The 27537-nt window shown below is 48.7% G+C and overlaps 1 protein-coding gene across 1 annotated transcript in view; it reads left to right on the forward strand.

The window, feature by feature from the left end:
• Positions 1–768: 768 nt before the first annotated feature.
• Positions 769–27537, forward strand: part of LOC133359554 (E3 ubiquitin/ISG15 ligase TRIM25-like) — a 33471-nt gene continuing 6702 nt past the window's right edge. Inside the window, exons 1-5 of the mRNA XM_061577997.1 lie at positions 769–1490; positions 2075–2170; positions 20967–21200; positions 23386–23408; positions 23706–23809. Coding sequence (XP_061433981.1) covers positions 918–1490; positions 2075–2170; positions 20967–21200; positions 23386–23408; positions 23706–23809 — 1030 coding nt within the window. The 5' untranslated portion in view covers positions 769–917. The remainder of the gene's footprint in view (positions 1491–2074; positions 2171–20966; positions 21201–23385; positions 23409–23705; positions 23810–27537) is intronic.

Genomic DNA, 27537 nt, shown 5'->3' on the forward strand with positions numbered 1-27537 from the left:
AAATAAGTTCAACATTCATACTCACCCACTCACCCACACACCCACTCGCCCAACCACTCATCCACACATTAACCCACTCACCCATCTACACACTCACCTATTCACCCACACACCTCCGATTAGCACAGTTGACTACGTACGGTGTGAAAGAAGTTCAACATACATACAACCACCGTCCACCCAGAATAAAACGGTGTCGTAGGAATAAAAAACAAAAACATATTGGGCAGATTAACAGAGGACGCATAAAGCCAGTAGTTAAATATTAGCTGGTAAAGGTGGAAGACGATTACAGATTGCGAAGCTTAAACAAACATGCCTTGCAAGAAAAAAATGGATAAAGACACAGATGGAAAAAAAGTTTACATTTAAATCTGAATGTTTGTACAATATGCGGTTCCACTGTGGCAATGCACACAACCTGACTCTAGCGGGTCAATGAGCCTGTGGGACAAACCATCATCGCTGTGTCCAAAGCTGCTGCTACTGCTTGTTTTTTTTGTACAATATGATTGCACTTGAGACCATTAAAAGCTATGTGTGTTGAACTTCTTCCACACCGTACGTAGCTAACCGTGCTAATCAGAAGTGCAGGGGAAGAACAACAAACTAAACACAAAAATAATTTTAGCTAACACAGTGCGTGACTGTAAACCCATGTCTACACAGGTGAGCCCAGCCGCCGTGTGGAACATTCCAGGGCGTGTCTCGAGGTATTTTTTCCTTACCTGAAGGTGAAGTCAAGTTCATTTCCTTGCTCGTCTCCTCTGTGTGAGCTGCTCACACAGCGTCTCCTGAACAGAACACACGTCGTCAATGGTAATCAACATCTCACGATATTATAAACAAAAAGTATTTTTGTTGAAATATATTCTCTGAGGCACAGTGAGGAGCTATTTTGGTTGCATCCTCGGGTCATGGCGAGCGCAGCTCCATCTGAGAACGTGGACCGTGAGTTGATCTGCTCCATCTGCCTGGACACGTTTGACTGCCCCTCCACGCTGAGCTGCGGCCACTCGTTCTGCCTCCAGTGCCTGGAGGACGCCTGGAAGGAGACAGACTCCTACTGCTGCCCGCAGTGCCGCAAGACCTTCCCTCGACGACCCCAGCTGACCAGGAACGTGACGATCGCCAACCTCATAGAGCAGCTGCGAGTGACTGAGGCCATGGCTGCTGCTGTTGCTGCTGGTGTTGTTTTCTGTGATCATTGCTCAGAAGGAAAGACGCCTGCAGTGAAGACTTGCCTCAAGTGTGACACGTCTTTCTGCACAGAGCACCTCACGCCTCACCTGGAGAAGATGAAGTTTAATGATCACGTCCTGGTTTCACCAGATGTGAAACCTGAAGAACGCAAGTGCAAGAGGCACAAAGAGGAGCTCAAGTTCTACTGCAAGCAAGACGTGAGCCTCGTGTGCACAGTCTGTGCCATCACTGGAGAACACAGAGGACATGATGTCGACACGCTGGAGGACCAGCATCAGACACGGAAGGTAAAGCCCGAATGCCGATAGTGAGAACCACTGAGGTGCACAAAAATACATGCATTGAGATTATTCGGCTGCTATACATTTCCACATGATAAGCCGCTTTGTTGAGTTATCATTTGTGGCCAGGTCGCTTCTGAAAAATAAATTGATACCTCGGTGGGTTTTGCCTGATATGATGGGTTTGGCTTAGTTGTATGTTATTGGGTGATTTGTTTACCTTTCTTGTACTTTGCACTACTATCTGTTTTTTGTATAGTTTGTTGTTTTAACGTTCTTACCCACCCCTACTGGACATTTGTGAAAAAGAGCTTTATAGCTCATCAGATTCCTCCAGTATAAATACATATACTGATTTTGATACCTCTACATGAGCTGATAAAAACTGTCACCTGGGAATAATATAAACATCTCATACAACAAACATCAACGTGGGTTGATTCTCTGTCCACAGGCCCCTTGCCTTTTAGACTTTTTCTCATCAGTCCAGGCTGACTTCCTGACCACGCTTCTGGCGGGAAATTCAGAGTAGTCATTGTGGAGGGCTCCAGATGGAGTGGAGTCTCCTCTGATGACTTTGTCTCTTGCAGACTGGAGTCAGTGAGGAGATGCGAGCGGTGGAGGAGGGGAGGCTGGAGGCGGAGGCGTCCGTGGAACGGATGGAGGTCGCTCGCAAGGACGTGCAGGTACCACGCGTGAGCTCTGTGACCCTTTGATTTACACCCTGCGTGGAGTCTTTGACTCTCGCTGTGAAGACAACTCTATATATTCAAGTGAACTTTGTTGGGCTTGAGTCAGTGTGTAATAACTGTTAAAGATATTGCATTATTAAGGTTATGGGTGATTGAAATGTTTTTTTTTAATGCAACGTTTTAAGTAAAAAAGTTGATATCTCGTGAGACTGCACATAATTTAGCAGGATAACTCGAATTACTTGCCATGGGTGATATAAAATAACGCAGTAGGGAGCAGCGATTGTATTGAATAAGAAACTAGAAATGAAACGAGTGAAGATGACGATAAAATACGACGGGAAACCTGGCTGTTAAATGCTACAATAAACACAAGAGAAGAAACTTAAAGAAAATACACGGAATTCAGAAAACACTTTTGCTCTCATGACACAAGGTAGAGCCAATTAGTATTTAAAACGTTCTAAATTGAATATGCACGAATCATGATGTATTAGTGTTTAACTCTTTTCATGTAGTACATTTTAATGGTTCAGATAATTAAATAATTGAGTCTACTTTTGATATGTCTTCAACGATATTAATATGAGCCAGTTTGCATTGTCGCATGCATGAGTTCGTTCGTTTTTCAATCCACTTGTCCTGGTGAGGGTCGCTGCGGCAGAATGTTGAGTAGCGCGGTCCAGACCTCCCTTTCCCTGGTGACAGACTCTAGCACTTCCTGGGGGAATTCCCAGGTGTTCCCAGGCCAGCCGAGTGACATAGTCCCGCCAGCGTGTCCTGGGTCAGCCCTGGAGTCTTCGCCCAGTGGAACGTTCCCATGACAGTTCCAGGAGCAGTATCCTGGTGGGCATTTTTACCAGGTGCCGAAACCACCTTAACTGGCTCCTCTCGATCCGGATGAGCAGCGGCCCCACTCTGAGGCTTTCCCGGATTACCGAGCTCCTCACCCAATCACGGAACGTGAGCCCGGCAACCCTGCAGAGAAACCACATTTCGGTCACTTGTACCCGGGATCTCATCCTTTCAGTCATTATGAGGGAACGTATATCGACCTGTAAACCGAGAGCTTTGTTCTAGAACTCACCTACCGCTTCAATACCACGGAATGGTACAGTGCCTGCAACACTGCAAACGCCACACTGATCCGCCGGCAGATCTCCTGCTCCCGCTTACCATCACTTGGGGAAAAAACCCCGAGGTACTTGAACTCTTCCACTAAGGGCATATTTTCCCCCCTCACCGGGAGAGAACAATTCAACATCTTCTAGGAGTGAGCCATGACCTAAGATTTGGTGGCACTGATCCTCATCCCAGCTGCTTGACACTCGGCATCAAAAAGTTAAAGTAAAATCTGGACTGATGAGGAAAAGAGGACAACGTTGTCTGCAAAAAGCAGCGATGCCACCTCCATGCCCCCATACTGGATATTCTCCAGCGATGATGGATCTAATCCCCCCAGCTGTTTTCAGGGTTGCCTTCTGAGAGGAGGGCATGTCCACCGGGTTGAGGAGCTCCTCAAAGTGTTCCTTCCACCTCTCGACTATCTCCTTAGTTGAGTTAAATGTTACTGAAAACAGCCTGAGCTGGTAGTCTTTTCCATGGCCTCTCCAAGTGCCTCCCATGCCCGGGCTTTCGCTTCAGCGATTGCTATCGCTGCCACCCTCTTGGCAAGCAGTTACCTCTCAATCGAGTCGGGAGACCTTTTTCTGAGCATAGCTAGGAAAAATCCTCCTTATTCAATTTGACAGCGTCCCTCACCACTGGTGTCCACCAGAGGGACCTAGGTTTCTCACTTTCACAGGCACTAGCTGCCTTCCAACAACAGCTTTTCGTCCACTCAGACTTAAAATCCATCACCTTCTTTGGATCTTTGGAGTGCAGGAATTTTTTTCTTAGAGGTGGAAGTTGAAATATTACTGCACTGGGTCTTCCGCCAGACGTTCCCAGAAAAACTGCATTATTAGTTTGGGCCTTACACGTCTTTAGTTGATTGAACTGAGTCGCAGACGCACTTCTTGGAGGCAACACATTTATTTGTACCAACACATTAACACAAGGGGTAACTGCCCCATTACTAGATACCAGCCTATGGTGGTGGACCAGGCTAAACTACACTAAACACACTGGGAGTTAGCTATAACCGACCCAACCCCGGCTTGGGTCCCGGACCATGCTTTAGTGACTTCTTCTTGGACGTAAAACGTAGATCTTCAGATGACGGTAGCAATACTGAACTTCGGTCCCTGTGGGGACCCCGGTTTATATGCTCCCGGGTGATGGCTGGCTCCACCCCTGGCCACGACCACCTTCGAGAAACCTCTTGGGGTTTCTCAATCCTTCCCGTAGGATCTTTCCCCCGACACGTGACCACCTCCTAGCCCCCACCCGGGGCCCTGTGTAACCTTTACTCGTCACGTGTCCTTCGGAGTCAACCAGAGTGCCATGGCCCACAGTAACCTCGTTTCCGTGGCCTGCACTCTCACATCCTACCCTGTAGGGGTCAGCATTACACGCAGAGCGTGGTGTCATTCAGCGCTGTCACTCTAGGGCTGGTACTACACCCACATATATACGGGGTGTCCACGATGGCAATGCATCGCATGCCGTGCTTCACTAGAGCCGGCATTACCCAGTGACATCCATGATGTTGCTACATACGTGATGTCTGTGATGTGAGAATGCCATGCCTCTCTAGAGCCAGCACCACACAGTGACTTGCGCGATGTCACAACATCACCCCTCCCCTTCGTAGCATCCAGCCGTCCCGGCTGACAACTCCCCCGTTTAAACAAACCAAGTGAGTAAGGTGATAAAAAGTGAGTAAAAGAGTGTAGAAACGCTATGTGTGCCTCAACAATAACAATCACCAATTAAATACCCAAGCCCACCTATACAATATATACACTATTTTACAAATGTACATAACTAGTAGGGGAGAGAAGAAAAGAGGTAAAAAAACGCAAGCACAGAACAACAACACGAGAGAAAAACAGTAACACGCTATCTCTCGGAATCCCCTCCAACACCAACATCTTCCACCGTCAACATGTAAAAACACCCGTAAGCACAATAAAGGTAGGTTCAGCCAATAGCCGATACGGCCTACTGAATGCGACAACCAAATGACGGTGTGGGAGTGTGTGTGCATGTGGATCACGAAAACCGAGTCTATGATCGAGTCCTTGTGGCCGGGCTCCAGGGGAGGTGGGCTTGCTCACCCTGGAGGTCCCGGGGGGAATATGCAAATGTACCGTCGAACCCAGCTCCTCACAGAGAGCAGTAGGCTGGGTTGAGGGGTTCTCCTCTCCTGAATCTAGTGGAGATGGCGCAGGTGGTGGCTCGTGGGACGTCAAGTGCGCGGCACCTGAGGACAGAATCAGATCACTCCGCTGAGGACCAACCTCAGCGGGCACACACCCCAGCTCGCCGGACGCATCTGACACTCGGCCCCTGGGGTGTGGAGATGGTACAAACTCGCGCAGAGCAATGAATGGCTTAAGGCAAGAGGGATGAACAAACCAACTCCGCCACCCCAAACTGATCTGGACACACTGTGGCCGAACGATCCGAATCACATCAATCGGCCCTCTCCAGGGTTTGAACAATTTGGGCGTCGTACCCACCAATAATTGTGGACAGTACAACCAGGCCCTGTCCCCCATTACCCACTAATGTGTAGAAGCACGGACACCCCTCAGCTGCTCATTGGCCAATTGGCAAGAATTGGAATTTACCCTTTAAGCTTCCCGTGCCTTGGAAAGCTTTTGAAGGGTGAATTGCACAGCGTCAGAAATTTTAGATTTAACCTTTTTGGGCATGGCTTGTAACTGCACATAAATCGAGGGATCGTGTTCACTTCCATATATGAAACAACGGTGAGTAGCCGGTGGATGCATGAGGGGCCATCCCATATGCAGCTAGGACTCCGGGAATCGAGTTGGGACTCACTGACTTGATGGCTTAACATGGAGGTCAGAGTCCTGTGCAGCCGCTCAACCATGCCATCCATCTGCGGGTGGTACAGTGACATGCGTACCTTTTTTATTCCCAACAATCGCAGACCTCACGCAACAATTTCTAAGAAAACATTTAGCCCTGATCGGTCAAAAGACGTTCGGGAGCACCCTTGTCCATTACATGACCATTGAGGAATGCCTCAGTGATCCTGGCTGCCAACTGGTTTGGGAGCGGCCAGGCCACAGACCATTGTGAAAAATACTCGACTCCCACCAGCAAATACTTTTTCCCACGAGGGGTAGTAGGGAATGGACCAAGGATGTCCAGGGCAATTGTTCATTTACACGGAAAACCTGGATCGATTGCAACGGTGAACAACAAGGTTTCGCTGGTGGCTTCCGTCGCGCACACTGCACACATTCTTTGAGCAAATTAGCGACATCTTCAGCCATACCAGGTCAGAAGAAGTCTAAATTGAGTGTGGCCAGCATCTGCTGCACACCCAGGTGCAAGAGGCGCTCGTGCACAACCCAAACAATCCTGCCTCCTAGGGCAGAGGGCACAACAATGTTATAACGGCACAACCCTCCGTCCCAATGCATGAGTAAGCTGACTCTAAGAATGACAGGGGCGACACCCCATTGATCCACTCCCATATCAGTTTCTCTGACATAGCGTCATAATTTAAGCAGGGAAGCGCCCTCGGCCTGGAGGCGCCCCCATACCTCGTGGTCGAACCCAATGACAGCGTCACGTACCCCCAGACCACCGGCCGCCTCAGATGTTACAGCCTCGGCTGATGCCACAAGTGCCCCGAGCCCGAAAAGCACGCACACCCATCGCTCGTTGGCAATTGCAAAAGGGTGTCAGCGTTCATGTGACAGGAGCCCTTGCGATAAGTAACTCTAAAGGAGTAGTCCTGGAGGACTCCCTACCAGCGTGAAAATTGGCCCGATGGTTGATCAACACGCAACATGTACTGTAGCACTGCTTGGTCAGACCACACCTAAAAGTGTCTACCGTATAAATAGGGGCGATACTGTTGCACAAAAACCACAAGAGCCAACAGTTCCCAGCGTGTGACACAATACCAGTGTTCGACCGGAGACAACACTCTGCTTCCATATGTGACAACACTCTGGATGCCATTGGCAACCTGGGACAGACCAGTTCCGATTCCGGTGTTACTAGCATCCGTATCAAGGATGAATGGCAAAGAGAAGTCGGGGTAGCACAGGGGAGGGGCGGTCACAAGCTATCCCGGATCACAATACATGCGGCCTCCTCCTCCTCCTTTCCCCAATGGAAGTTATGACCTTTAGCTGTCAAGGCGTGGAGAGGTTAGCATTGGAAGTGAACCTGGTTACAAAATGACGTTAATAAGATGCAAATCCTATGAAACTGTGTATCTCCCCCACTGACGTGGGGGACAGCCAAGTTCGAACACACGCGGTTTTGTCTGGGTCGGTCACAATATCCGATTCGCTAACTATGTGGCCAAGATACCGAACCGATTTCTGGAGGGAGCGACATTTCTGCAGCTTAAATTTTATGTTGGCCGCACACATTTTGAGAAAGACAGCGCATAGCTGTTCTAGGTGTTCGTCGAACGTACGGCTAAAAATGATAACATTGTCGAGTCCCACTGGAGGCCAGCCAGAACCAGTTCCATTAATCGCTGAAACGTGGCCGGCGTGGAATGAAGACCCATTGGAAGCCGATTGAATTCGAACAAGCCTTGTGGTGTACAAAGAGCAGTCTTAGGTTTAGAGGCTCCGTCAAGTGGCAACTGCCAGAACCCGGATAGAAGACCAAGAGTAGAAAATAACCGCGCTCCTGCCAAAGCATCTAGCGAGTCATACTCTTAGTTCTTTCGGTAAAGTCACGTAGGTAAAAAATGAAATTAAAATTAATAAAAAAAAATTAAAAATCACGACGTTTCGGAGGCAACACAAGTCTCCGTCATCAGGTGGGACCGTCACAGACAGATTTGCTGCATCAAGTGAGGCAGGGATTGATGGTAGCCAGAGGGTTTGCAGAGCACCTGAGGGTTTGCAGAGCACCTTAGTCTCGGAAAAACAATATCATGAGATCAAATCTGACTTGTGCTCGCGGACACGATCAGAGTCTCTGATCATGTCCACGAGCACAAGTCAGATTTGAAACACGACAAAATTGAGTCTTCCGCCGTTGCCGATCATTGCTACAACGCGGTGGGCTCTCATGATATTGTTTTTTCCCGAGACTAAGGTGCTCTGCAAACCCTCTGGCTACCATCAAAGGTTTGTACACTAAGCCATTCAGATATACAAACACAGACATAATTTCAACCGTGATGATGGGTACAAACTTAGTAATCATTGGAAAGATGTTATTAACCATGTAAAAAAGATTTAACTACACATTTTTGGACCATCTTATCTGACAGGCACTATTTTACTTTACCGAGTGTTAACATCCCCAGTGTTTAACAGTACTCTCTTTATTGTCAGCCAACACTGGTATAAACATAGGCATTTTCGTTATTTTCTATCATGTGCATCAACAGGTGCTTGTGCACAGGCATGTCCACGTACAGGTGCACCACGTGCTCTCTTTTAGCCCCCCCCCTTCCAATACGTTATCATGTGCAACAACAGTGACTTGTGCACAAACACGTCTACCTCGCCGATGCCTACGAGCACCTCGTGCCCTCTTTTAGCCCCGCCCCCCCCTCCCGATACGTTCCATTCATTGGCTACCACATTCTGATAAGCTCCCCCCCCCTCTCCTCCCCCTTAACTTGTATTTAAGAGCTTACATCTTGAATCCCTGCCTCACTCGATGCAGCAAAAATTGGCTGTGACGGTCCCACCTGATGACTGAGACTTGTGTTGCCTCCGAAACGTCGTGATTTTTATTTTATTTGTATTAATTTTAATTCATTTTTTACCTACGTGACTTTACCGAAAGAACTAAGAGTATGAATCCTTGCAGTCACGAAAGCTTCAAATCTAGAATCTAGCGAGTCATTCATCCGAGGTAGAGGGTACGCATCAGCGACAGAGACCTTATTGAGCTTGCGAAGTCAAAACGGAAACGTAAGCTACCATCATGCTTTTTAACAAGTACAATTCGGGTGAAATAATGTCTACAGCTAACATTACGTTAAAACGCCAGCCGAATGTATTATTTTTCCATAGGGCTCAGCTGGTAGGAATTCTGAAGGATAGGAGCGGCATCTCCCGTATCAATGTAATGACTCAAGAGCGTCGTGCGGCTGATATCAAATTTCCCTTTGCTAAAAACATCAGAAAATTTGCACAATAGTACCCGCAGCTTTCTCCTCTGGGCCTTGGACAAATCCGCACTCTCACCACAAAGCTTATCCATCCACCCCTCGTCAAGACTCTGGTGCGGTCGCGTATTAGACGCGGCGCCCACATTGCCAATGATGCTTTCCTCAGGAAGCTCTGGCAACGCATGAGCTTGCACGGTACCCTCCTGGATGAGCGACGTGCTTTACCCTGCATTAAGAACCTGAATGAAGGGTTCCTGATCGTTGGAAACCAACGTCTGAGCCCCTACTAATGTGAGTCCACGACTGGCCTCATTAGAAGGCCCCAAAACGATTTATCCCACCGTTACTCCCTGGTCAAGCGGCTTCTGCAATTGGAGGGGAACCAATATTTGTGCGCCGGGGGGAATTTTCACTATCCTACACGCAAGTGCTTGCATGGTAGCATTAGCCATGCATAAGCGAGTGGGAGAAGGCAATAATGCCATTCGACGGCCTGATGGTAATTCCAGGCACCCCTGGTCAATCCGAATTTTCAGGGGCATCCTACCCAGAAAGTCGGTCCCGAGCAAGCGAGGAATAGCGAGGGATGTGGAAACAAGAACCTGTCCCATCAGTTTAACATCAGCGATGCACACCTCGGCTGTTATTCATCTAATAATGCCCAACAAGCCGCCATTTGCGGCGAAGCAGGGAGCTTCGACAGTGCATAGGAACCCACATTTATGGGGCAAATGATATTGTTAATAAAGTCGGAAATTATGGTCGCTGACGCACCGGTGTCAACGAGCATCTTAATTTCCACCCCTTCTATAAAACCCACAAAAGCGGACGAACCTGCGTCCACGGCCACCACTCGATGGGCCAGCTCCAACCACTGACCAGGTCGGAGTGGCCGGTCTTTATGATCACAAACAGAATCCCCCCATACCGACGTGCGACCGGAACGCGATCCGAATGTACTAGATGGGTGAGGTGGATTCAGGGGCCGAGTGTAAAATGTGTCACGACTCGCCTTCGGGTGCATTGAAGCGAAGGACGGTCGGGCGGATGACGGTGATGGTCCAGGGAGGCATCATTGTTGTACGCGGCAGCCCAATGAGACATGCCCCAGCAGGCCGCAGCTGTAGCACACGACGTGACTGCCCCCCGGACGAGGCGATGTCTTTGGCCGTCGCTGGTTGTCCGCCCATCGCACCATGCCGTCCTCTCGCGCGCCTCCGCTCTGGGTCGATGTACAAGCTGGAATGGGCTTCATGTCTTCAGGTGCATCCAGCCCTTCACAGGGCGTGGTACATGCAGCCGCCAACCCCTTGTGTCGTTGCAAGAGCTGCTGAGCCTGGATGCATCTTGCAACCTTGATGGACGAAAGAGATCGTCGTCTACGGCTGGCAGAATGTTGTTGAGGTCCTTGGCCAAAGCCAGCAGTCTCTCGAGGACTAACGAGTCGATTTCATCGTGGTCCATCCTCTGAAAGGCAGCTTTTGCCAGCGCCAAAAGCGTGCTATGGAAGGTGAAGGGCATCTCGGTTTCCCCTTTCCTCCATGTAGCGAACTTGTGGCACACGTTCGATGGTGGCTCGTAAATTGCCGCCATTTGGTTGAAGGCCTTAGTCAGCATGGCCCTCTCCGACGATGGGATGAAAAGGAAAGCCGCCAGGGTGTCATTATCAAGGACGGCGGCAGTGCTCTCAGCGCCTCCGCCTCCATCCATCCTGTCAAGTCGACATTCATCAGGAACCACCGTTTGAAGGCGACCCAGTCGCCTCTGGCAGCTGAATAATTATTTCACGAAGGGAAGCCTTCGTCGGAAAGATGGAATGTCTACCGGCGATGTTGATGCAGCTTCAGATTTGGCAGACTCCCGCGCTCTGCTCTTTCAAGAAGATAGCGGCCGCAAGTGTGGGCTGCGCTACAGAGGTACCCGCGTGGTGGGAACTGGTGGCGGAAACGTCGTCCCCGCGCAGCTCCGCTGCTCCGTCTGCCACCGCCGGCTCTGCTGGGTGGGGCTCCGCAAGGATGGACGCTGCGGCTTGGAGGAGCTCTGCGAGGCAATCGTGTGCCACCTGAAGCTCCGTCCCCATCAGCAGTGAGCTGTTGCGCGCCCGGGTGGTGCTCTGCTAAGCCGTCATCGCCTCGACTCCATCCTGCGGGGCTGTTTGTGGGATGAGATCTTCCTCCTCATCATCTGACGTGCTGGTATGTAGTCTGCGGCGTATAGACATGGTATATAGCTAAATAAAATAGCGTATTGGCCACTTCCGACACAAGTTGTAGTGGATTCAACTAAGTCGCAGATGTACTTCTTGGAAGCAACACATTTATTTGTACTAACACATTAACACAAGGGATAACTGCCCCTTTACCAGATAACATCCTATGGTGGTGGACCACCAGGTTAAACTACACTAATCACATTATGTTTCTAAGGTTTTTTGGGTTCGCGTCTCCCATCTTCTTGCTGTATTTGCCTCCATTCAGTTTGCCGTTCTCTGTGTGCTCTGTGTGTGATGTTCCTCTGTGTGTTCCCTCGCTATGTGTTTTGAGCCATTTCCACCTGATGATGAGCGCTTGTGTTGCATTCGAAACGTGTGAAATTTATTTAAATGTAATTTTATTTGTGATTTATTTAAATTATATTTTATTTATACATACATGACTTTAGCGAAAGAACCAGGGAGTATAGTAATTTCTGCAGTCACGAAAGCTTCAATTATAGATTTATCCACCTCTACGGGGAGGTTGTCCTTACAATTCTGTCCAAAACATATTTCCCGTGTTGTCTTCTCTGTGTATGTACCTCTGCTCGTTGTAATTTTTCTTCGTTTTCGTTTACGGTGGTTGGTGTCTCCGTTTTCATTTTCCCATGTGCTTTCTACGTTTTTGTTTCTCGATTATTTCCCACTATTTGTTGTCTGTGTAGTGAGTTCCAGGGAGACTGACGACAGAGTCGAGGCACACTCTTTTATTAAACTCAAGGGCAGTACAATACTTGAAGGGGTAACGGCCCCTTCACCCGTACTAGATAGGAAAACCTCCTAGCACTATTTCCCCTGTCCTGTTAGCAGTCCTCCTCTAATAGTGCTATGGGAGGCTGTCTGATCCGGCCCTGGTAAAGCACGGATCCCGGCACCCAGCTAACCCGGCCTTGCTTTTACAAGAGCAGAGGTCCGGAAGCTCTTGGGGCCACGCCACTGGCTTGCCCAGCTTGGCCCTGACAAGGTCAGCGAGACAGGGGAGTCCCAGGGCCTATTCTGCCGGTCTTCAGACTTCACTGGTAAGCTTCTTCCACACTGGCCCCGAGCTCTCTGGCTCCCCACCTTTTATAGGTATCCCCTCCGAGGGGCGGAGTTATGAGGGATCACAAAGCCCCCATGGCCCCCCAGTGGTTAATGGATGCGGACGTGGATGTAGACACCTATGTGTGAGTGCAGACACCCTTGTGTTTTCTGTCCGCCCTTCTCCCCGTAATAACCCCTACACCTGCATTGGTCCTTCTCTCCGCCCCTTCCCTTCCCCCACCTCTACAGCCTATATAAGTCCCTGTACGTTTTTCCTCCGGGCGTCTTTCTGTGTGTGCCTCTCCATGTGTGTATGTTTCTTGGTGTGGTGTTGCTCTGGTTCTAGATTTGAAGCTTTCGTGACTGCAAGGATTCATATTCTTAGGTTTTTTCGGTAAAGTCACATAGGTAAAACATTAAAATTAATAAAAGTAAAATAAAATAAAAATCACGACATTTCGGAGGCAACACAAGCTTCCGTCTTCAGGTGGAACCGTCACAGCCACGACAGCTGTATCAAGTAAATGAGAGATTGCAAGAGCTACCACTCCGTATATATAATGGTTGGAGAGGGGGGAAGGGCCAAGTACGGCACACTTTTTATTCATATGGTAAGGTGAGGCTTAAGGGGGTGAGCCTTTGTTATGGAGAGGTACGGTTTGTGCCTAAACCTGGCCCACATAACAAACAGTGTGAAAAGGAGAAAACAACTAAACATGGTAAAACAAGCCTGGCTGTCTATCACTAACCTGTAATAGTTGTCTGTCAAAAAAGATTGGCCAAATAAGTGTAGTTAAATCTTTTTTGCATGGTTAATCACATCTTTCCAATGATTACTCAGTTTGTAACCATCATCACGGTTGAAATTATGTCTGTGTTTGTATATTTGTATGGCTTCGTGTACAAACCTTTGATGGTAGCCAGGAGGTTTTCAGAGAACCTTGGTCTCGGAAAAGACAATTTCATGAGAGCCCACCGAGTTGTAGCAATGATCGGCAACGGCCGAAGAATCTTGTCTTTTCCGAGACCAAGGTTCTCTGCAAACCTCCTGGCTTCCATCAAAGGTTTGTACACGAAGCCATACAAATATACAAACACAGACATAATTTCAACCGTGATGATGGTTACAAACTGACTAATCATTGGAAAGATGTGATTAACCATGCAAAAAAGATTTAACTACACTTATTTGGCCAATCTTTTTTGACAGACAACTATTACAGGTTAGTGATAGACAGCCAGGCTTGTTTTACCATGTTTAGTTGTTTTCTCCTTTTCACACTGTTTGTTATGTGGGCCAGGTTTAGGCACAAACCGTACCTCTCCATAACAAAGGCTCACCCCCTTAAGCCTCACCTTACCATATGAATAAAAAGTGTGCCGTACTTGGCCCTTCCCCCCTCTCCAACCATTATATATACGGAGTGGTAGCTCTTGCAATCTCTCATTTACTTGATACAGCTGTCGTGGCTGTGACGGTTCCAACCTGAAGACGGAAGCTTGTGTTGCCTCCGAAACGTCGTGATTTTTATTTTATTTTACTTTTATTAATTTTAATGTTTTAACTACGTGACTTTACCGAAAAAAATCTAAGAATATGTTGCTCTGGTTGTCCCTTTGTGCTGCCCAACACATCCGTAATGTGAGGTTACACCTGGATGATGATAGGCTCTGCCAGCTTAAGCCCGCAATCAATGGGGAGTCGAGCCAGGGGCGTGGCCCTGGAGCCGTACAGTATCTTCGGGAAAGTTCCAGGGGTGTTGCTGAGGATTGGCTGCGTGGTATCACGTGGGCCAGGGATTAAAAGGGGCGAAGAAAGACAGCACGTAGTCAGTGTGTGGAGCAACGAAGGGGGAAGCAACTCTGGTGCCATGGTCCGGAGCCTGCCACGTGGTGGGCCGTGGCGGTCTCTCTCTCTCTCTCATGCTGTCAGCCAACAGCGTGAAGGAGCAAGGGACCTGAAGGAACGAATGTGGTGGAAGCTGTGAACGAAACCGCATAAAGATTTCCCAAGTCACGACGTCGTCTGAATGGGGTTTATTACATTGGAGTCAGAAGTAAATTTTGAGACCACTTGGACAATCATCCACGATGTCTAAGCACCTCAAAAAGAAGAACCCACCGGACCCGCCGTCGGACGACGACGACGATGCCGACGAGGACGAGCTTCTGCGGGCGACGGGACCGCTGCCGCTGACTGCTGCTCTCCCCGATGCCGCGCCAAAACGACATGCCGGCGCGGAGGCGACTCCAGCTGCGGACGAAGGGTGGTGACGAGTGGCGGAACAAATTGAGTCTCTCTGCGCGGTGATGCTGAATCTCGTCACGGTGGTCGCGTCGTCTGCCGCCCTGGGTCGGCCTCGTGAGATGCGTCCAAGTGCGGACAACCTTGGCCTCCAACGGGGGGCTGTGACCGAGGCGGCCGCCATTACACCTGCTGCGGGGAAGGAGGCCGCCATCTTGGGCGCGGTCGCTGCCATGCTGCCTGCGGCCGCCATCTTAGCTGAGCCGCGTGCTGCGCGGGTGGCGGGAACGAGCGCGCCCATGGACAACAACTGTGGCCGCAGCCATCGCCTCCCTAATATTAAAGAATTTGTCGTCGAGGGTGACTGGAACGCTTTTACATGGCGATTTGAATCCGCCTTTCGATCAGTGCGGTGGACAGAGTCTGAGGCACTGGAGGCTCTACCTATGCTGCTAGATGACGTGTCCCTGGCCGTTTTCCGCTCCATCCCGGTGAGTAGAAAGAAGATGCTGAAGGACGCCTTCGCTGAAATGGCGGAGTTTTACGAGCCGCCATCGGCTGCCCACAGGAAATTCATGCAGCGACGTCGGGGGCCTGAAGAAACGCCTCTGGCATACCGTGGTGCGCTATTAGCGCTTGCTATGGCCGCCTACCCCGAGTCCTCCGCCGACCTTCTGGACCCTCTCATTCTTACAAGAATGATCGAGTTGTTACAAGAGTTGGGCATCTCGCTGCCGGTGTGCGGCCATGAGCCGTTAATGTCTCGCTGGGCGGCGCGATGTTTGGACGCCAAATTCAATTTGCGCGTTGGGACCAAATGGCAGCGTGGATGGGGGACCCCAAAAAGGATAGTGAACCTCTGGGATGGGTCCCGCGTCGCGTCGTACATATTCCGGACAAGTCCAGTGACGACGACTTGGTGGCTGCTGCTCCTCGCTGGACCCTGCAACGCCGGCAGGACACACAGCGTGACGGGGCCGGACAGTCCCGAGTGGGGGCCGAGGCGACTGACCGTCGGGCGGCCGCCACACGGAAGCTGGTTCCGACCTCCACAGCTTCCGTCAGCCCTTCCTCCATCTTCTCCACCGGACGCGGATCGACATCCTTCTCGGGCAAGTCAGCACGCATCGGGCACCCGGCAGGTCCCAACACCTCAGGCATCCGCTCACACCCCCGTAGGCTTATCGGATGTTAATTGTCAGAATGCTCATTCGGTACCACACACTATTACTCAGTGGAAGAAATTGGCTCGGAGGGTGGTTGCAGCCGCGTCGGGGTCTTCTACGGTGCCGGGCACTATTCAAGGGGTAGACATGCGTGTTTTCGTAGACACCGGTGCGTCGGCAACCATAATTTCGGATGTAATTTTTCACCTGTTATCCATCCCTGCGTCGCGGGTCCAGCCGGCTATCGACGTATGCATTGCCGCTAATAGGGGTGGCATGGGTATCATAGGACAGGTAGATGTCCACATTGCCATAGGGAATGTTGCCGCGTAGGGATCGGTTCTTATCTCTCGATCGTTGGCAGTTCCATGTCTGTTGGGCACCGATTTTCTTCGTCAGCTGCCTGTTAAAATCCTTGTGGATCAGGGCTGTTTAGAAATGGTAGGGGGCTGTAGGATGTCTTTCCTGCCGTCCTTGTGGGGCCGCCCACCTACGGGAAACGCCATTCACGCACTTGCCGATGTCACTGTGGAGATAGTTCCCAGTCCACAGATGCTCATCCCATTGCATTATCGAAAGCAGTTGGAGGTCGCGGATAGGGTGGTGGGTGTTGCTGTCCCCGTCAAACTCCTTAGCTAAGGCTTTCTCTCTTGTCGTGGCTCAAACTATCGTTCGGGCTGGACAAGCCCCGTTCTTACAAGTGTTGAATGGGGGCCCGGAACGAGTAGTCGTTCCGTCGGGTGCGGTATTGGCCCATGCCGGGGGCTAATTTTTTCTCTACCCTCGACCTCACATCGGGTTTTTGGCAAACTTTTTTCGGAACTCAGATTGGTTTCGATGTAAGAGATTGTTGTCGGACAGGAAACTGCTAATTTGGTAGTTCAATCATTTTTCAAAACATTTCATCAACGGGGACAAAATTTAGATAGGTCGGTAGTTATTTGGATCATCTTTAGGGCCCCCTTTGTGAAGTGGACGAACATAGGAATGTTTCCATTCTAGAGGTGCTGATGCTTCTTTGACTGACAGGTTGAAAATATGGGCTATAGGTTTGTAAATTAGGTGACCAACAGTTAGCAAAGCAAAAACAGGAATGCTATCCGCTCCGGTAGAAGAGGACCCTTTGAGGTAGGAAAGTTGTTTCAGAACATTACTTTCGTGGATAGGCTGGAAACTAAATTCGTTGCATGTTTGGACAGGCGTGTAGGAAATTGCATGAGCAGGGGTTAATCCCAATACATTATTAAAAATGTCACCAGCTTCAGAAAAATGAAGGTTAAAATTGTCGACTAGTTTTTGGGGCTCTGAAAAATAGTCTCCTTTTCGGTTAAGCGCAAGGGGAAGATTATCTGTGTTAGATGCCCTTTTGATACATTTTACTGTTTTCCAGAAGATTCTTGCGTTGCCATGCGATTCCAGGAGAGTGGAGGAAAAGTATGAATTTTTTGCATGCCGTATTTTGTTGACACATCTATTCCTTAAAATCCTGTTTCTAGCCAGTCTTTGACCAAATTACTTTTCTGAGCACATGCCCAAGCCTTGTCCCTAGTTTTCATGAGCTTTGTAATCAAAGGATCAAACCATGGTGGGCGGTTGCCTTAAATTTTCAATCTCACAAACGGATCATGTTTGCTAAGAATTTGGAGAAATGTATACCTGAAGGTTTCCCAAGCCATAGTCAGGTTGGGGATATCACAGACCTTATCAATATCCGAGTGAAGCACATCATTAGTAAATGCCTGTATGCTGAAGTGTCTCATGGAGTGCTTATCAACCAATTTTGGGGATGCTTTGGGTTTGGCTGACGATCCCACCCCAAATATGAAGGAGTGATCACAAAGGTTATTACCCAGAACACCAGTAAGTGGGATATTGTGAGGGGCATTAGTCAATAGGACGTCAAGCAGAGATGACTGTCCCGGATTTTTTAGGTTGGGTCTTGTGGGGATATTTATTAATCGAAATAGCGCTGACACTCTTTCTCTTGGCTGCGCTAGTCAGGCTCTCTCCACAGCTCCGTGCTTTCTCCCTTGGCTGCACCTGCCAGCTTCACGCGGGCACCCTGGGGTGCCTCTCCCGCCCTTCCTCCAGGAGGGCTCAATGTAGAATAAAACTTTCAGCGATACTCTGTCGGTCAGTGCGAAACTCAGCACTTAACAATATATCGCCCCTCTCCTCTGCGAGACAAGACACCCATGGTTGATTCCGAGGTCATACCCTGGAGTCTGCCACTCGCAGCATTTATTTGCGTGTTATGTGTTCTTGCTTATATCTGAAATTCTCCCACCTCTGCGCGACTTCTCACAAAGGACCGGAATTCTTTAAGATGTCGCTCTCAGCCAGTGGGAACAGCTGCTTAGTTACCCCTCAAAGTGTTTGACTAGTTTTACAACTTTCCGGGGGGGGGGAGCGGGGGGGGGGGGGGTTCCTTGTACCTTTTTGTCCGGCTGTCTTTATTAACGCCATGTTTACATTCCCGTCCTGGGCTGCGATTTTCCCCCTTTTCCCTCACGGTTAGAGGTGTGACATATTTTTTTTCGCCTCAGACTTGCAGTCTCTCACAAAGAGGGGCGCTGTGGCCTTTGAAGTCTGACCTCTTGTGCACGGGTTAGAAGTTAAAAAATAAATAATTTTACACCTCTTATAGCTTGGTACCGTACCACTTTCCACAGTTTTGACTCTGCAAGCGACTCAAAGTACGTTTTGAGCAGTGTTTACCGCCCTCACGTCGCGGTGTGGAATCCTTGCGTGATATTTGATATATTAAGGGGAAGCACCCCCCTTCATACATACTTTACTGCTACCATGTGCTGTGTTAGCTGCTGGAAAATAAAGGCGGTTGGTGAGGCTCTTAGCCTATGGAATACATATTATCTAAGTCGTGTGTGATTGACCTATTTCGCATTGTATCTCTTCTTAATGACCCTAGGTCTAATACTTACACAATTATTATTTGGTTTATGCTTAACCAAGATTTGTGGCATACCATAGTTGTTACCAAAGGTAGTCTGAGGGTTTTATTAACCTCCGTTCCCCTTCTGTATCGCCAGGGATCCGTGCTTCTTATTCTCGAGTTATATTTTTATATCCTGAGGTTGAAGATACAGCTAAGCTTCGAACTTTTACTGTTGTATTTTTAAAACCACGGCCAGTTCGCAATGCCCAACCGCCACTGGCTGGCTCTTGCTGTCTGGGCCTTTCCCTAATTACATTCATTTTTTCCTCCAGCTGTCGCTTGTGTGGCGAGGCAGGAGGAGTGACGGGTGAGACCCCCCTCCGCACCCCCGTGCTACATCCTGATTAAACTTAAAAAAAAATTCAGAATCACTCTTAATATATATCTTTTTTAAAGGCATATATACAACATCCTGCCTTTACTGCCATGCGTGGTGACAGAGCCCTTGTTACACAAAAAATCCCATTTAGCCAGTTACCCAGTTATTTTGCAAGGGAAATCCATAATGTATCAGCATAGAACAAAAACAACATGAAGTTAATATTTGGGGAGGGACGGGCAACATCGGAAAAGAATGCTTCAGAGCTACAGGAATTAAAAATATCATAAAGAACAAAATTTTACAATATTAACAAAATAAACACGGGCGTATTGCACCGATTAAGGGTAATTAATGGTTAGATGTGTGCGAGGTGAAGTGAACATAATCGTATGTATGCCAGTTGTGCTAATCGGAGGTGCGGTGGAAAGACAACAAACTGAACACAAAAAGCAGTTCTACAGAAATAAGTTTTCAATCGAGATGATGTAAAAGTGCACAGCTCAAGTGGCTTCCTAATATTGGAAGGAAGAGCGTTCCAGATGGCCACAGAAGTGCACCTGAAAGTGTGCGATGCCGTGGCCATCGTTATTCGATCGAATGAATAAAAAACCCATCATGGAAATGTAAAAAGTAACATCAAAAAGGTTGGGTCCAGGTGTAAAGACTGTGTCAGTAAGTCTCGAAGATGAAGACAGGGTGTCAGCGAGGCTGGATGCAAAGACATGGTGCCAGCAAGTCTGGAGGATCTTGGCTGGGAAATTCTCCAGAGTGTCCAAAAGAGACAGCTGGGGAAATTCCCCTGGAGAATCCACGAGGATAAAAGTAGGGCAAGAAGGGATGTTCAGGGTCTGTGGAGAGGGACTCTGGCCATCATCGCTGTCTTCACGTCGTCGCTGTCTTCACGTCATCACTGTCTTCAAGTCATCGCTGTCTGCTCGGTCATACGATTTCCACGTCGCCATTATCTCATGACGATGTGGTCCTAAGCTACGTTACGTGCAATAAAATAAACCTCTAACGTTCGAGTCCAGAGTCATTATACAGGTACAGCAGCTGAAGTGTGAAATCTGAGCGAGGAGTGCATTGAAACGGTGGAGGGAGGGGAGAGAGCCCAGCCTATACTGAGAGGCATGAACATTCCAGTAACACGAGATAGTTTTAATAACAGGAAATTTTAGTAAGTTATTAGTCGTTATTTTTCTCCACATTTGTGCATAAAATATCTCAGTTGTATAGAACGATTTTTTTTGTATGTTTTGGGTCAGTACATTTGTTTTAGCAATGTATCTTGGGTCATATAATGGTACCATATAGAAAATTATGTTTCGATTAACAATTTTATCGTTCACTTTATGTTTTATTTATTTCCGCAGAGGAATCCAATTTAACTTTTTATCTTACTAACCATGTAATGGACGTAAAATATCTACATATTTAAAAGTTTTGGACCCGTTCAATGAGATGTTAGTGCAGAGACATAATATGGAGGCAGGGAAAACTAGGTTTGGAGTAGCCAAAAAACAATGTGACTGGTATTAATAGCATTGAATATGAATTGATAACATCCATCGCACACCCTTGCAGGAATGCATGGTCCAGGCCAAGGCTCGCATCTCAGGCGAGTTCACCCGGATGAGGGCGACGCTGGATGAGGACGAGAGGGCAACTCTGGATCGCGTGGACGTGAAGGGGCGTGAGTTGCTATCTCAGATCGAGGAGAACATCGCTCATTACGAACGCGAGATCAGCAACCTCCAGGCAGCAGCCACGCGCCTGCACGCTCTGCAGGAGGAGAGGGACTCGCTCACGTTCCTGCAGGTAGGGCGCTCGTGGGGCCAGGGGAGTACTCTACTTACGAACACAACTCGTTCCCAGGCCTGTTCGTAAGTCGACCCGTTCATAAGTCGGAACACAACAATGCACTCTATTTAAATGCCCATACAGTCGATGTCACGAAATGTGTTATGGTTCATCAAAAATTGGAAGCATTGTTAAACTCATGAATAAGAATAAATACTTAACATTCAGTTACACTGTAAAATAATTTTATAATAAAAAAAATACCATAACATAAATAGAAAGAAAGAAACAAATCACTAACCTTGAGTCCTGAATCTGTCTTGCTTGTTGAAAGAGGCACAATCAATCACTACAATTGAACACACACACGGGGCAAAAACGGAGATCCCCCGTATAGCCTGAACAGACTGTTGGGGCAAGTGCTGTTAGCGAGTACCTATGAAGACCGGACCAGCACATGATGGGGTGAGTGGCCAACACCACGCCCGGCCGCCTTTGTCTCCACAGTGGCGATGTTTACACACCAAACGAGGTAATACGTTGAAGCTTAGTCGACCTAGGGGAGGCCCACGACGAATTTAGATAATCGTCACTGGTTTGGTCGTGAGCGAGAATCTAACTCGGGTCGCCATTGCACTACCACTCCATACACATGAACTTATACATGCACGCACATACACTGATTGCCAGCACGAGGCTGACTCATTACACCTCGCGGAGGATGGCTCCGATTAACAAAATTGTTACGTGATTAAGTTCGCGTTTTTCGTCGATGTAAAAAAAACATGTAATTCATGGAAGCTAGTTTGTAAGTATGGTGTTCGTAAGTTGAGAACTGCCTGTACATTTATGCAGATGGCACATGCGAGGTATCGCACAGAACAGAATAACGCACCTTGCATTGTCAATACAATCTATGGCCCATGTGTCCTGAAATTAAAGGTAGAAACAAGTCCACCAACGTGTATTTGTATATGCTAGTAATAATATGAATTGCCACTAAATTGACTTCTCGACAGACTTGTTCTCCACCTGAAGACGACTGCTTGCGTTGTGGCCGAAACGTCGTGAGAATTATTTTATTGTTTTATTTTTATTATTTTATTATTTTCCTTCTCCGTGACTTTACCGAAAGAACCAAGAAGAGGAAAATAAATAAACGATTAACGCACAAATCCTTCGAGTTAATAATCGGTTGGTAATTTATATAGACGTTGGCACAACATCTAACAACATTTAAGCTACTTACTGCTAGATTTTGTTTATTCTAGTAGTCAAATGTCGACCAACCAAAGTAATGCTATAAGCACAAGTTTTTTTAACATTATGAAAGCCACAGAAATTCGTTTTTTTCATCAGTCTCGAAAAGTTTTAACCAATATGGTGATTGTCTGCTTCAACAAGTGTTCACCCTGAATAGAGTTTTTTTTGTTAGATCGTGTAAATATGAATGTGTCATTAAACCCGCCACCACCCGACGCAGCCTTTTAGGTTTGTCACGTAGTGATAGCATGCCAATTAGATACTAGTTCAGCACGCCGGTGTGTTAGAGAGTAAACCCATAATATTTACAATTGGAGTACGACGTAATCACAACCAGCCTCATCAGGTGACAGTCAGAATTGTCGAGAAATTCTCCTGTTTTGGTCTTAGAGAAATAAATGTGATCTCATCACTGAGAGCCAATCAGGTGCGAAGCCCAGAGTGGGACAGGTGGATTAATATATGCATATAAATGACAATATTATTTGTTGGGTTATTCACAGTTAATCAAGATACATAATGTACGTACGTTATGTATGTACATTACCGACTTTTGAGCCCAAATATCGTATCAAAGGTGGGCTTCTCTGCCATTTTTCGGCCCAAAAATCGTATAAAAATTCTAAACTACTGACAAAGGTAACGCGATGCTCTGAGTGTAATTCGCAGTGGATAATTATTTCCAATGTTGGTTCACAATCACTGCCACTCGATATCGAGTGCCACCTACGCCTATTGCCCGTGGCAACAGTTTGAGAGGCCACACCTTGCTGATAAGAACCATCGAGTCCAAACGAGTCCACGGCTTTGTCTTGATTACAACCAACAACACTGGGGTAGGCGAATGGTTGAGTGCAGCCTCATCACGTCTACCAATCACCGTGTGGTTAATGTGGCTGGAGGTAAACTGACTCGTGCCCCCTGTGTTTGACTCCTGCAGGTTCACCTGAAGGAGACAGATTGGTATGGACTCGTGAATTTGCACAGATTCACACACTGGGTGATGCTGTGTTTGGGACGTGGGCTGCGTGATTATACTGTGTGTAATGATGCTGCGTGTGTTGATGATGCTATGTGTGATGATGCTGTGTGTGATGCTGCTTTGTGTGATGATGCTCTGTACCACGATGAAGTTTGATGATTCTGCGTGTGATGCTGTGTACCACGTTGATGTGTGATGATGCTGTGTGATGATGCTGTGTGTAATAATGCTGTGCAAGACACGGGCTGTCTGAGTCACTACTGGTTCTGGTGTCATAGGAGAGACGCTCAGAAGGAAGCTCCACACTCATCTCCCAGCAAAGAAGATATAGCCACGATCAGCGCACAGCAGGGAGCTCTGATCAAACTGATGTTGTTCATGTGTGAGTAACACGGACTCTTGGCACGTATGCATGTATGTTATTGCGTATGTAATCGTGTCTGTGTGTATGTATCGATGAAATGGGGTGTGTGGAAAGTGGTAGTCTAGCAGTTGGCATGCTGCACTACAAATCCAGCCACCGGAATTCGATTTCTGCTCACGGCCAACACCAGTGACGATGATATGAACAGGTCCTGGGCCCCCCTAGGTAGACTCAGCCGTAAATACACGGTTCGATATGTGCGGTGTGAAAGCGGTTCAACATACATACAAATGAGTATCTGGTGCAGTATGTAAACATAGACACGAGGGAGGCAAAAGCAGCCGGGTGTGGTGCTGGTCACCAACCCACTCGTGTGCCGTGCCAGTCTTCATAGGTGCTCGCTAACAACACTTGCCCCACAGTCTGTTAAGGATTTTACGGAGGTATATTTGCCTTTGTAATAGTGTCTGTATGCATGTGTAATGTGTAATGTAGCTCTCATGATGGCTTGGCCACCAGCCGAGGGGGGTCGAGGTTCTTGGAGGCCATCATGGGTAAGGCTAACAGGTCATCTGCAGATGGCCCCTTGTGTGTGGCGGGCCTTCGGGTTTCCCCGACGTCAAGGGCTCGAGAACTGCGGGTGGCACAACATATTTTCCTCGGCTTCCGATTACTTTGGCCAACCGCCCCAGCCAGTCCAACACACCAGACCCCAACCGCAAAGACACTTTGGATGAATCATCTATTCGGGGACGCACACAGCTTTAAGCACGATGAGTGGATAACTCAGCGGTGACATCTTACTTGCTCATGCCCACACCATGGCCGTCGAATTTCAACGACATCCACCGGCCATTTCCCTGGCCAGTTTAATTTCGGGGATTAATGCAATAGCACTTCTCAACCAATCTTAGCCATGCTCTATCCCTTACTACCCCTCAGCTGCCTTGCATACTTCTGATACATCATTCAGCGTGACCCACACGTTTTACTAGCAAGTAAGGTCTCTCCCGTCCTGAGGTCGGACCCCATCAAACATCCATAGGGGTGAACTTCCACAGCCATACTTCACTCAACAGGAATCACACTCAACCCCATGCACCCCGGACAACTTAGGTTTCACTTCGCAAAACGTTTCCTTCCATGCTTCGTAAGAATATACAGCATGCATCACCTCTTACACCTCTGTCTCCACAGTGGGTCTGAACACGTCGCTCCCTGCTAACAGCGCATAGGCAATACCGTTACCACCTGAACCCGGATAATTCCATATCCCCAAATAGGACTTGCAGGAACGGTTCCCAATCTCCCCTGAACTTTTTTAGCACCCCGAGCGGTGTGAGCCCACGGCCCTTCTGCTCTAGAGGGGCCAAGGAGGACCCCCGCCTCCGGCCTGCCAGGTCAAACTGTCCGCAACAATGCAACGGGACCACATCCCCCGAGCAATGTGAGCCCCAGCCCATTGCTCCACATGTGCTAAGGAAGGTCTCAACCTCTGGGCCATCAGGTCACGCCGTCTGCTACAACACGACGGGACCACTACTCTTGAGTCAGGCGGCATCTCTAGAGATTCCCTGAATATAACGTGAACCAAAACTTCTGCTCGCCAATGTGGGGAACCCACGTAACATTTGTGGCTCCGATGGCATCTGACCACAACCCCGGTCGTCAACAAATCGCAGGGGCATCCAGCTCAGGATCCGTGCCCCAGAGATAGGCTACAGCCAGCGTCTCAATTCCAATACTGGCTCCATATCTCAACCTCGCTTGAATCTGAAACAGGCTACAAAAACCCCAACTTCCCCCATTCGCCGCTACACGTGCAATCACCATAAGCGAACCACAATGATCCCTCAATTTAAAGGGCCTCATAACAAAATACAACTCGAGAATCACAAGTAACCAAGGCACCCATCCTTTAACACGCAAAACTCCACACCTTACACACAATCCGACTATTTCCGATGAACCAGCCACCGCTACTACTAATCGGCCCACCAGCTTTTGTCACTGCGTGCCCGAGTTTGGTCTCTACGACATCCGATGACCCTGATGCATGAGGTGGTTTTTAGCTCTAGGGTGTCTGGTGCATCGTGACTTGCCTGGGCCGCACCGTGGCTGTCCATGAGGCAGTGGATGCAAGGGCTCCACGATGTCCCCACGACTCTTGGCGTCCCCGCACAAAGTGTCGCAGCTGGACCGGGATCGCCACTTCCGGTGCCGTCCCGGCGTCCCTCCTCACCGCCGGTGCACTACATGATCCACTGCCATCACCTCCCCCATAGACTCCGTTTCTTTTTTCCAACAGCTCCAAGACAATCTTTGATGATTGGCCAGTCCACTCATCCCCAATTCCAGACTTTCCGATCCATGCAGCCACCCAAGCCAGTTTTTGTAAGGTTTCGTATGCTTGCAGGCGCCACGCGGGGCCGGTGGTGGGTCATATACTGCAGATATCTCCTTGTAGGCATCCTGAAGCATAGCCCTCATCTCCTCAGGGATGGCCCAGAACGTTGCGAGGCCATCATCGTCAAGAGCCATAGGTAAAGCTCTCAACGCCTCCTCCTCCTTCCAGTTGACGGACCGGTATGCTGCTCCAAACCAGCGTGTGAAGGCACTCCAATCTCCCCCCCACTACCATACATTCTCTAATCAAAGGCAATCTTCGTGGTCGCTCGGTGGCCCCTCGCCACCCGAGTTGACACCGCCACTGCTGCTTCATGCGCAGGACCCCAAATGACGGCCATCAGTCGCGTCGCCTTCAGCGAAATGGCAGCCCCCGACTGCGTGGTCTCCAGCGCGGGAACCTCGACCACAGGTGGCCGCTCCACCATCCCTGCGCAACTTTGCGGCTTGTCCCCAGCTGTGCCAGCCCTCAAAGTTGCCGCTCCCTTCGTCGCCACCAACTCAGCGATGGTCGAGCGGAGCCGATCTGCTTCTACCTCCCGGTCTTGCCACTCTTCCGTCACTGGCGCTGTTTTCTCTGCACCTACGGGTTTTGTCACTGGGACCCAGGCTCCTGGGGCTGCAAGGGGGACTCCGTGGTCGTCTTCCTTCTCCTTCTCTGAAGATGCTACAGGTGGGTTCTTACTCTTTCCTTTCCTAGGCATTTTACAAGCCACTTCTGACACCACTGTAATGGAGTTCTCAGAGACACCATCTTCTTCTTTGATATATATTTATTATGAATAAAGTCTGCTGATCATTACTTTAATGCGGCTGGTTCACATGAAATTGATTTCTATAAAACGATGGTACTTTGCAAGCCGACTGGGTATCAACAAAGTTTCGTTCATGAAGCAATCCATATGTACAGACACAGACACTTTCAACCGAGACGACGGTTTGAAACTCAGCAATCATTGGAAGGATGTCATCAACCACTTTGGGTCATGACTTGATTTGTGTTTTCTTGTCAACCTCTACCATCAACAGTCTGGATGTGTGTAACGAGGTGTAATGCCCCCCCCCATCTCTACCCCCCTCCCCCTCATCTTTAACCCCCCCTCTCTCTCCCCTTATCTCTACCCCTTCCTCCCCCCATTGTCTCCTCCGACATTAGCACTGGCTGACCTATGCCGCACATCTCTCCTCCTCCCAACTCCCCCATTGTCTACTCCTACATTGGCACTGGCTGACGGGCTGCCCCGCCCATGCTGTTTTCCCTGCACAGCCTTCCTTCTCCCAACTCTCACCCCCCGCCCACTCACTTTGAAAACCCTTACAAGCAGTTGCATTTGGAGGCT

This window comes from Lethenteron reissneri, chromosome 65 (genome assembly GCF_015708825.2).
Source record: "Lethenteron reissneri isolate LAM-NWPU_2019-01 chromosome 65, ASM1570882v1, whole genome shotgun sequence".
NCBI lineage: Eukaryota > Metazoa > Chordata > Hyperoartia > Petromyzontiformes > Petromyzontidae > Lethenteron > Lethenteron reissneri.